At 50.6% G+C, this 12,144-nt stretch overlaps 1 protein-coding gene across 3 annotated transcripts in view; it reads right to left on the bottom strand.

Moving 5' to 3' along the window:
* ASPG (asparaginase) overlaps positions 1-12,144 on the bottom strand; it is a 68,637-nt gene that overhangs the window by 20,939 nt on the left and 35,554 nt on the right. For all 3 annotated transcript variants that reach the window (XM_029073390.2, XM_029073403.2, XM_039912121.1), the window contains 2 exons: positions 10,785-10,880; positions 9,411-9,574 (listed from right to left, as the gene is read on the bottom strand). In XM_029073390.2, the coding sequence (XP_028929223.1) occupies positions 9,411-9,574; positions 10,785-10,880 (260 nt within the window). The remainder of the gene's footprint in view (positions 1-9,410; positions 9,575-10,784; positions 10,881-12,144) is intronic.

Here is a 12,144-nt window from a genome sequence, read left to right as displayed (position 1 = left end):
TCTCCAAACCCACACTAGCCCCAGGGGTGCGGGGAGACTCAATGATCTAAGACCAAACTCCTTTTCCTACTCAAATCGAGGCTGGCGGCATCCCGGAAACGTAGGGTGGCCTCCGATGGCACAATGGATTCCAGGCTGCAGAACCACCCCATCCCACGCCCCCAACGAATACGTATTTATTTAAATACATCAACTATAACTGTCCAAGAATAAACTGTTGACAAATAAAAAGCAGAGTGTGTTTTTCTTAAGGGGCACAGCTAGTGTTTGCATCTCCATCCATTCTGGGAGGTATTTATAAGTTTTCGGCTTTGACCCCGATAAGAAGACAACTACTCTCATGTTCATCATAAAGAACAAAAGCTTGTCACTTTACATTACATAAATAAGGGTATCTTTTTTACAAAACAAACGGTATTTGTTAAGTGCTTATTACGTGCTGGGCACTGAACTAAGTGCTGGGGTAGATAAAAACTAATCAGGTTGGACACAGCCCCACATAGGCCTGACAGTCTTAACCTCCATTTTACAGAGGAGGAAACTGAGGTACAGAGAAGTGAAGTGGCTTGTCCAAGGTTACACATCAGACAAGTGGCGAAGCCGGGATTAGAAACCAGGTCCTTGTCACTCCCAGGCCCGTGTTCTGTCCACATCGTGGGGACATGCTGCCAAAAGGTTTTGTGCAGAAATCCTCATAACCTTTGTAGGCATTTCAACTAAACACGTCTGACAGAACGGCATCTGGTGCTATTTTCGGATCAGACTGCCTTGGACAAAGCAGACAAAGGGCCACCCGGTGGAAATGCCGAGTTCGAACCCCTTTTTCCAGCAGCAGATCTCCCGGCCCCTGGCCCTTTGAAGGCTCGTATTTCTGTGGAAGGTGGAGAGTGAAGAATGGAGACTCCACACTTCCACATTTAATATGAATTAATATAATTCATTACATTAATGTCTCATATTAATATTAATGTATCATATGTAATGTATCCAGGGAAAATGTGGAAGAGGTAGACCAGCAACTAGATGGCTAGAGACCATAACAAAGCAATAATGGAAGAACTATTAGAAAGGTCGCGGATTATGGCAGAGGACAGGACTTTCTGGAGAAAGTATATCCATGGAGTCGCTATGAATTGAAAATGACTCAACGGCACTTAATAATAATGATCATATTAATGGATTATATTATTGTATCATATTAATTCCTTTCATTTATATTAATGTCTGTCCCTCTCTAGACTGCAAGGTCACTGTGGGCAGGGAATGTGTCTGTTTATTGTTATATTGTACTCTCCCAAGAGCTTAGTACAATGCTCTGCACTCAGTAAGCATTCAATAAATATGATTGACTGACTGACTGACTTCCTGAGTTGGGGATGTGGCTACTGGAGTGGCACAATTTTGGCAAAATTGGGCAATCCACACTTGCCCAGATGCCCATCTAAATGTGGGCACCCACCTCCAAAGGAGCACTGGACCCAAAATAGCTGAGCACGGTTTAAGTGGGAGGTGTCAGGGCTGAGCGAATGCTCGCTGCCAGAGCAAATCCAAACCCCCAGCACCAGCCCCTGACCACAGTGAAACCCATTCTGGGGGTCCAGGTGAGCGACAGAGACAAGGGGCTCCCCCAGCACCCCAGTCAACATGGAGTGGAGGCTGTAACAAGTCCACTCTTCATTTTACCCCCTCTTCCTCTCCCCCAAAAGGTTCACCTCCCTGTCAAGCACCTCCCCCTGGGGCCGGAAAAGTCGGCTCGGAAGCAAGACTCCACTCACCTCCAACCCCCAAGACGATGGCCCTCAGTTAGTGGGAGGGCACAGGGTTAGGAAGAGCGGGCAAGAGAGTCAGATAAAGGGAGCCCATAGGGCTGGCTAGAGGAGCCTATGGACAACAACTGTCTGCCTCTACTTAAGCCAAGTAAAAGCCCTCTGAAAAGGGGGAACCCTTTAGCAGCAAGGTCAGTCAGCTGAAAGGGCAATCAAGCTAGCCTCTCAGCTGAGAGATCCGGCCATCAAAGTGGCCCTAACAGCAGTAAGGGTTTAGCAACACCTTTCGGCTTAGTGGATAGAGCGTGTGCCGGGGAGTCAGAAGGACCTGGGTCCCTATCCCAGCTCTTCCACCTGTCTGTTGTGTGACCCTGGGCCAGTCACTTCACTTCTCAGTTACCTCAGCTATAAAATGGGGATTGAGATTGTGAGCCCCATGTGGGACAGGGACTGTGTCCAGTCTGATTACGTTGGACGTACCCAAGAGCTTAGAACAGTGCTTGGCACATAGTAGGTGCTTAACAAATACCATTATTATTATTATGACTACCTCTGGCCACAGGGCACCTACTGGGTGCCCTTATTTCTGGCCCTGCCAGCTGGAGGTCAGATAGACTCCCAAACCCATCCAGGAGTCCAGGAGGCTCCACGTGTGATCACGGAGGGGCGGCGGTATGTCACCCTGGGGCGAGCTGGGCCCACGGAGCTGTGGGAGCAACCACGCCACCTTCCGCAAGCCTGGGCTCGCCTGCTGTTATCGGCCACCCACAGCTGGCGACAGCTGGCGCTTTGTGGGTGCTGGATGTTGTAAGCGTCTCCCCATTCCCGGCCCAGAATGCCTGGGGATCTGGGCTTCGGTCTTTGAGCGCCCCTATCCCCGAGCCCTCCCTGCCCAGGGCTCTGCCTTCAGGAAGGTGGGAAGCTTCTTTAGAGCATTCAATCACCTTGCCCCCTCCTACTTTGCCTCACCTCGCTACTATCCTACTACAACTCAGCCCGCACACTTCGCTCCTCCAGTTCCAGCCTACTCACTGTACCTCAGTCTCGTCTATCTCGCCGCCGACCTCTCGCCCACGTCCTGCTTCTGGCCTGGAACACCCTCCCTCTTCATATCTGACAGACGATTACTCTCCCCACCTTCAAAGGCTTATTTTGAAGGCACATCTCCTCCAAGAGGCCTTCCCTGACGAAGCCTTCTTTTCTGCTTCTCCCACTCCCTTCTGCATCACCCTGACTTGCTCTCTTTATTCATCTCCCCTCCCGATCCCATAGCACCTATGTCAATATCTGCAATTTATTATTTATATTAATGTCTGTTTCAACCTCTAGACTCTAAGCTCACTGCGGGCAGGGCATGTGTCTGTTATATTGCTCTATTGTATTCTCCCAAGCATTTAGTATAGTGCTCTGCACACAGTAAGCGCTCAGTGAATATGACTGATTGATTAATTGAGTTGAATCAGCCAGGCAGGTGGATAGGCATTCTTTCCTTTAAAAAAATCACTAGGGACACACGCCTCGCAACCTCGGTTCCGAGGTGGGCTGGGTGAAAGAGGTTGAAGCCACTGTTTAAAGTGAGATTTCTGAGTTACCCGTGGATTTTAAATTATCCATGCCCTTCCAGAGAAGCAGCGGTGTCTCATAGATAGAGCCCGGCCTGGAAGTCCGAAGACCTGGGTTCTAAGCCCAGCTCTGCTACTTGCCTGCTGTGTGATCTTGGGCAAATCACTTCACTACTCTGTTCCTCAGTTACCTCATCTTAAAATGGGGATTAAGATTGAGAGCCTCATGTGGGACAGGGACTATGTCCAACCTGATTTGCTTGTATCCACCCCAATGCTTAGTATAGTGCCAAGCACATAGTAAGTGCTTAACCAATACCACAGTTATTATTATTATTCCCTTCCTCTATCACCACCACTACCACAGAAAATTGAGAGCTGGCTGCTGAAATCTGGACCCCTATCCCGGCTCCACCACTTGTCTGCTGTGTGACCCTGGGAAAGTCACTTCACTTCTCAGGGTCTCAGTTCGTTCAGCTGTAAAATGGGAATTAAAATTGTGAGCCCCACGTGGGGCAGGGACTGTTTCCAACCCGATTATCCTGTCTCTATCTCAGGGCTTAGAACAGTGCCAGACACATAGTAAGCACTTAACGAATACCATAATTATTATTATTATTCATCGATCAGGCCTAAACACCAGGATTTTGCTCTAGCACACGGGGGACGGGGAGGGAGACCAAGGGAAACAACAGTCCAGGCCTCAGCTCCCACTTCTCCCAGTACCGGCTCCCCCCTCCCATCTTGCCCATCTGACCCGGAAATAAACCCGGAGCTAGCCTGGATGTGGTGGGGAGGAGGGAAAGGGAAGAATCAGCATCTGAAAATCCCTGAAGAGTAGTTTCCCTGCAAAAACCTGCCTCACAAATAGTCTGAAATGTCTAAATCCCAAATCCTCCATCAGCCCCACCACCCCTGATTAACTGTGGTTTTTGTAATGCTGAGAACTGTGTTAAGTGCTGGGGTAGATGCAAGATCACCGGGTCCCATCTGGGGATCATAGTCTGAGTAGGAGGAAGAGCAGGTATTGAACCCCCATTTTGCAGATGAAGGGACTGAGGCACAGAGAAGTTGGGTGACTTGCCCAGGGTCACAGAGCAGATGAGTAGCAGAGCCGGGTTTAGAATCCAGATCCTCTGACTCCCAGGCTTGCGCTCTTTCCAGTAGGCCATGCTGCTTCTCCAAGTTCCAACAGGCCCACTTTCTTCTTCTTCTCCTCTCTCCAGCTCCCTATCTCCCTATCCGACAGACAGTGACTCTCCCCGGCTTCAAAACCTTATTGAAGGCACATCTCCTCCAAGAGGTCTTCCCTGACTAAGCCCTCTTTTCATTTTCTTCAACTCCCTTCTGCATCACCCTGACTTGTTCCCTTTATTCATCCCCCCTCCCTGCCCTACAGCACTTGTGTACTTATCTGTAATATATTTATTTATATTAATGTCTGTCTCCTCCCCTCTAGGCTGTAAGCTTCTTGTGGGCAGGGAACGTGTCTGTTACATTGCTCTCTCCCAGGTGCTTAGTAGAGTGCTCTGCACACAGTAAGTGCTCAATAAATACCATTGAACTACTGACGATCTCACAGGCCCAGAAACCACCCCTGTCTGTAGTCAGCCTCCTCGGCGACCCCTACACTACCCCCGAACACAGATTATCTGGGACACCAAACCAAAGGACCTAGAAGAGAGATACTTTATAGGTCCTCTCAGCCAGATGCCTGTATCTCTTTATTTCCCCCAGCTCTGACTAAGGTGGTCACAGCTGGCGCTGACACTCTGATGACCTTTTCAACCAATCGGTTTGTGTAAGTGCGGGCATTAGACTCTTCTCCTTCACAGTAGATGGAAATAATGAAAATCCAGCTTCCCAATGGGGAAGTGTTTTGTTTGCCACATGCCCTGGTGTGGGAGTTGATTTAGCTAACTCTAATCTCTGCCTTTCTCAACAACACCCTGCCTGCCAAAACTCCCCAATTGTTTCACTCTGCTCTTCTGGTTCAGCAAACTCAGGGGGAAAGACACAGACAAGATGTGGGGGTGATGTGTGACAAGGCTACCCTTCCTCCTCCTTCTCCTCCTCCTTCTCCTCCTCCCCCACTCCTCCTCCTTACCTGCAATGCAGACAGTTGTCTCCTGACTAACTCTCCTGTCAATCAGAAGGGATTTTTTTTAATGTTATTTGTTAAGTACTTAGAATGCGCCAGGCACTGTTTTAAGAGCTGGGGTAGATACAAGGTAATCAGGTTGGACACAGTCCCTGTCCCTCATGGGGCTCACAGTCGAACCCCACATTTCACAGATGAAGTAACTGAGACACAGAGAATGTAAGTGACTTGCCCAAGGTCGCTCTGCAGACAAGGGGCAGGGCCGGGATTAGAATCCAGGTCGTCTGACTCCCAAGCCCGTGCTTTTTCCCCTAGGCCATGCTGCTTCTCTTCTCTTTCCTGAAGTAAAAACATGCACCTTCACCAAGAAGCCTTCTGAGATTAATCTCTAACTACCTAACTTCCTTCTTCCTCCTCTCTAATTTATTTTAGCATCTGTCCTCCTTGCTAACCTTAAGGGCAGGGGATCATGCCTACTACTCTATTGTACTTCCCCTAACTCTTAGTACAATTGTCGACAATGTACAGTACATTTTACAGTACAGTACATTGTATAATAAGCATTCAATTGTAGTAGTAATAATAGGAGTAATAATATTTATTGAGCACACACTGGATGCAAAGCACTGTACTAAACATTTGGAAAGGACAAAAACACCAAGTGACACACTCCCTGCCCACACTCCCTCCCTCCCTCCCTCCCTCCCTCTAATGGGGTGTTGGCGGGGTGGGGAGAGGCAGGGGAGGCAGGGGGATGGACTTAAAGCATTTATAAATAAAAATAATCAAAGTAAATTCAGTAAACATGTATATATATTATATATATATACATATGTATATATATATATATATATATGTGTGTGTGTATTGAGGATGAGTACATGAAGGTACCTATGTGTTGGAGGTGACTGATGGGCTTACATGATGTGGGATGCTGAGAATTCAGCTCCAGACTGTGAGCTCATTATAGGCAGGGAACGTTTCTACTTATTCTGTTGTCCTGTTCTCTCCCAAAGGCTTAGTAGGGTGCTCTGCACATAGTAAGTGCTCAATAAATGCCACTGATTGATCCATTGATTAAAAAGCAGGAGGAAGGAAGTGGGTTTTCAGAAGGGCTTTAAATGTTTTGGGGGTGCGGGGGGGGGGGTGCAAGGGACAGCCCAGAGGACTCTGAGCCGCACGCTCGGGTGGGAATTTCTCCAGCACGAACCAGCTGGAGAATAGTTTCCCTGCAAACCCCTGAACCTCAAATTGTCCTAAACGACTAAGTCCCAAGTCCATCAGCCCCACCACCCCTGATTAACCACGGTATTTGTTATCCTGAGCTCTGTACTAAGTGCCGGGGTAGATGCAAGATCATCAAGTCCCACCTGGGGCTCATAGTCTGAGTAGGAGGAAGAACAGGTATTGAATTCCCATTTTGCAGATGAAGGAACCGAGGCAACCTCACGACGGCATCTTGAGGGGCAGACAGGTGGTGTGTGGGCTGGGCTTGAGCTGCTGAGCTCGACCTGAGGCCGCGTGACGGGCTCCGGGCCGGGGGGTGGGGAGGGGAGGTGTGTGGCTGGGAGTGGAGGGGCGTGACTTACTGCGTGGGTACCTGACTGACCACCATGCTGACAGAGAGGCTGCCCGTGTGTGTCGGGGAGGGGAGAAGCGTGTCAGTCCATGGGTCCGTGGGGGCACGTCGACTGAGAAGTGCTTGACTATGTGTGCATTAAAGCTGTAAAACACTTTGAACGTTTGGGGAACGGATCGACCCTGGCAGGTGAATGGGTGTATGCACATGCACCTGGGGTTGGAGGGGGAGCCTGGAGGTGGTGGAGATAAGGGTAGAAGACTGGAGCATCCATCAGCCTTCACCGGGGAGATCACCTGATGGCATCGTTCAATGTGGGACCCCGATCTGAGGCCTGGAGTGTGGAACTGGCCAGGGCCAAAGAGAGACATGAAACACCCGGGTTCTGCACAGCCAAGCATTGGCATCAATGAGGCTGCTGGGGAATTTCCCTGCCCTCTGAACTCCTGGGCGGTGAGCCGTCGTCCCTGCCATGAGGCTCTGCTCTCCCTCAGGCCCAGAAGAGATGGCACGGCTGCCTATCCTGCTCCTTTATTCATCCCCCTTCCAACCCCACAGCACTTATGTACATGTCTGTCATTTATTCATTTATACTAATGTCTGTCTCCTCCTCTGGACTGTAAACTTACTGTGGGCAGAGAATGCATCTGTTTATTGTTACAGTGTACTCTCCCTAGAGATCAGTACAGTGCTCCACACAGAGTCAGCGCTCAATAAATATGATTGAATGAATGAATGAATGAATGCCCCGATCTCCCATCCCCTCCCCTAGTTTTCTCCACTGTCAAGGAGAGAGATGAGCTCAGTTCAGCTCAGAAATGGCTTGGATTTCCAATCACATCCGCTTGGTCTCCACCATTCATCCTAAGGAACCCACAGACTGGTCCCTGACCAATCGAAACGTTTCTCGTATTCTATTTGGATGAGCCTGACTGCACCCGGTGTCCACCCAGTTTTTGTTGGTGTGACGGATGTAGAGTGACAGGGACCACCCCCCACCCTAAACGCCACCTCCCAGATCGGTGTTTTGTCTGGACCCTTCAGTGAGGGGTGATGCTCCCGGAGGGCTGAAGGGCTCAGCCGTCTGCTTTAACTTGTCCGCTAGATTGGAAGATCATTGAGGGCAGGGGTTGTGTCTATCAAATCTATTGTATTGTTCTCTCTTAAGTGCTTAGTACAATGTTCTGCCCACAGTAAGTGCTCAATAAATGCCACCGATTAACAGATTCCCTTTCCTAGCCAGGCACCCACCATGGTTTTCTTGTGCTCTTGGTCTTCTAGACAGTGAGCCCACTGTGGGCAGGGATTGTTTCTATTTGTTGCTGAATTGTACTTTATAAGTGCTTAATACAGTGCTCTGCACACAGTAAGCATTCAATACATATGATTGAACGAATGAATGAATTTGCTGACCTGCAGACCTGTAAAGCCCCTTGAGGTCAGGGCCTGAGTCTAGTCAATTGTTCTCTGGCACCAGGACTCAATCACATAATCGACACCATCAGGAGCAAGGAGTAGGAGGAAAAAGTAATGGGACCTAGTGGATAGAGCACTGGCTTGGGGGTCAGAAGGACCTCGATTCTAATCCCGGCTTCGCCACTTGTCCACTGTATGACCTTGGACAAGTCACCTCACTTATCTAGGCCTCATCTGTAAAATGGGAATTAAGACTGATCCCCATGTGGGACATGGACTGCATTCAACCTGATTAGTTTGTATCCACCCCAGCACTTAGAACAGCACCTGGCACACAGTAAGACACTTAACAGATACCATAAAAAAGAATAGGAAAAGGGGAGGTGCAGCAGAAAGAAGAAGAGGAGGAGGGGAAAGAGGAGAAGGAGGGGAGAAAAAGGAGAAGAAGGAGGAAGAAAAGGAGGTGGGAGGAGGAGAAGAAAGGTGGGAAGGGAAAGGGAGAAGGGGAGGAGAAAGAGAATGGGAAGGAAAGGAGGGGGAAGAGGAGGACATGGGGAATAAGGAGAAGCAGGAGGCAGCAGAAGAAGAGAAGAGCCTCAGGAAGGATAAATGGTTAGCACCTCTCACCTCACTCCCCATTTCCTTCCTGCCTCTCTTCCCCCTTTCTAATCAAAACCCCAAGGGTCAATGAAGAGTCCGCTGACTCCACATGGGGCCCAGCCCAGTTCCTAGCCCACGAACCAGGATGCTGGCCTGGCCAGTTCCCCGGCAATGACATCAGGACCACCTAAACAACCAGGTTCCAGGCCTCTCCAAGTTGGGACTGGTCAACCCCCAGTTCATACATCCACCTGGGAAAGTGTAATCCGGCCACCGCCCCCTCCCCACCCCAGTGACCACATCCCCATTCCAAACCTCTCCCACCTCCCTGGATGCCCCCGGTCAGCATTCCTCTTTCCCGCCCCCACCCACCTGGCCCTCAGTACCTGCCCTTGACCGCTGCCAGCAGGGGACTGGCCCCGTCCCGGTCCGCGGCTCCGACTCGGGCCCCGTGACGGAGCAGCCTCTGCACAGTTTCCAGGTGCCCTTCACGGGCAGCCACGTGCAGGGGAGTACGTCCATCAAAGTCCCCCTGGCTCAGGTCTCCCCCCTGCAGCCAGACAAGTGGTCCATGAGCACACGTGTAAGAAGCCAAGCCGCAAGGCAGCGGTGGAATCAGGAGCAGTGGGGAGCGTGTCACATGAATGGGCTCTCTGCTCCAATCCTCAGGGGACATGGCGTAGGGGGAGAGGGATGACCTCTGCCCTTTGTCGCTTTCCAGGCCCTATAGAAGACAGAAGCTTCCCCCCAAAAATGAAAATGGCACAAGGGGACCTGGGGAGATCTAACAGTGCCCAGAGGACTGAAATGTGAGCCGGTGTGATAGTTTGGTCTTGTGAATAGAGGGAAGACCTAGTGTTCGACGACAGGGGCTCTACTATTAGCCTGATGGGTGATCTCAGGCAACTGACAATCTCTCTGGCCTCTGTTTCCTCATCTGTAAAGTGGGGAGAATAATCCCTGCCTCTCCCTGTCCCACGATTCAAGGTAGCTTTATTGAATTATTATGCCTCTGGAAAATTGTGGGTGTCCACAGGGGCAAAGCGACGAAAGCAACCAGTCTAAGAATAATAATAATAATAATAATGATGGCATTTGTTAAGTGCTTACTATATACCAGGCACTGTAATCAGAGCTGGGGTAGATACAAGGAACTAAGGTTGGACCCAGTCCCTGTCCCATGTGGAGCTCACAGTCTCAAATCCCCATTTTACAGATGAGGTAACTGAGGAACAGAGAAGTGAAGTGACTTGCTCAAGGTCCCACTGAGTCTAGTGACTCTCTAGGTGTGCCGGCCATGACAACAACATTCTGCTCCGGGAAGTCTGGGCATCAGAGGCCCCAAACTCCCCTAACTATACCGCTCCCCCTTCTCATGCCCTCAAAGCAGAGGCCAAGGGCTTCTGTCTCTGGCTGCCCAGTTCCCAGACCCAGAGAGCCAATGCGGCAGCAAATCTGGGAGTTGTGGTAAAGGCCCTCAGCCAGTACCTCCTGATCTCAAACGGGACAGGGTTCAATGAGGGAGAAGCTGCCCAATGGGCATAGATGGAACAACAGATGCCAACAGAGGTGCTGCTTCCACACAGCCTGGTATCACGCCAAGGCCTCCCACTTCCCCTCGGCTCCCGTCTATGATAGGGCCCTCTCAGGCTCTCCTATTATTGTGAGGGGCGGGCAGGCTGCGTGGAGGGCCGCAGGGGACACCGGCGGGTTCGACAGGAGGATGCGATATTCCATGCAGGGGAGGGGATTCACTTCACCATGTCCAGGATGGCGTCCAGAGCCTCAAGGTCACCTGTCCTGGCCGCGGCACAGGCCAGAGAGGGCGTGAGGGCATCTCGGACAGCATCGAGTTCCTAGAGGCAAGAAAAGCAGGATGAGGATCTCCTGCTGGCTCCCACAGTCCTGGTGAAGGGCCCCTTCCACAACCTGACCAACTGCCCCAGACAGGACCTCAGTCCCCAAGGATTTCCAGATCAAACGCATTCAAGGGAAAATAGATCCCAAGCAACGAGCCCCCTGGGTCTGGCCATCTGGCCAGCACAAGATTCTGTCTCTGACGGGGTCTCTAGAACACTTGGACGACCAGAGTGCTGGCGGTCCTCCTGGACACCCACACTCGGAGTTAGAGATGGACCGTCCAACACTCCTAACTCTCCGCTCTCCATGCCTGACTCTCCCTCCAGTGACCCAGAACAGACAATAAAACACTCCTAACTCTCCCCTGCCTCTCCCTCCTCTGCCCAGACCATCCAACATTCCTAACTCTCCCCTCTCTGTCCCTGATTCTCCCTCCAGTGACCCAGCACGAACCATCCAACACCCCTAACTCTCCCCTCTCCATCCCCATCTCTCCCTCCAGTGACCCAACATGGACCATCCAACACCCCTAACTCCCCAGTCTCCACAGTTTCACAGCTTCCTATGGAGATGGATTCCATGTGCTCCCTTCCCAACCCTGTGGGTTCTGAATCCACGCCCCTCCAGCTGCAACGGGTGCACGTCTCCCAGTTCGGGTGGGATTGGGGAAGCAAGCATTTCTTGCTTTTCTGCCTGCACCCTTTCTGTCTCTGAAAACATCAGTCTCGTCTCCTATCAGCATTTGCTGTCCATGGGGAAGAGCCCTCGACTCCCCACTCTATAATTTAGAATCCTAATCTTATCAGAAACTTCACCAACTGCTGGCAAAGTCGGGGGAGGATTTACAAGAATGGAGAAGACCCATCATTAGGTCAGGGGTTCTAATCCTGGATCCGCCACATGTCTGCTGTATGACCTTGGGCAAATCACTTCACCTCTCTGTGCCCCACTTACCTCATCTGTAAAATGGGGATAGAGACTGTGAACCCCATGTAGAACAGGGACTGTGTCCAACCTGATTTGCTTGTATCTACCCCAGGGCTTAGTACAGTGCTTGGCATATAGTAAGAGCTTAACAAATACTGCAATTAAGGCCTAATGAAGGAGAGGAAATGAAATCAGACGGCCCCAGCTCCACTCACTCCCACGGCTTTCTTCGCCCCTTCCTCCCCTCCGCCTGCCAGAGGCTCCCATAACCCAGACTTGATTATAAAGCTAATGAATGCATTATGAGTCCCAAACTCTATTAAAGGGTGGGTA

This window comes from Ornithorhynchus anatinus, chromosome 1, assembly GCF_004115215.2.
Source record: "Ornithorhynchus anatinus isolate Pmale09 chromosome 1, mOrnAna1.pri.v4, whole genome shotgun sequence".
Lineage (NCBI taxonomy): Eukaryota > Metazoa > Chordata > Mammalia > Monotremata > Ornithorhynchidae > Ornithorhynchus > Ornithorhynchus anatinus.
The sequence above is the reverse complement of the archived record's forward strand: the minus strand, read 5'-3'. Positions and strand labels throughout refer to the sequence as shown.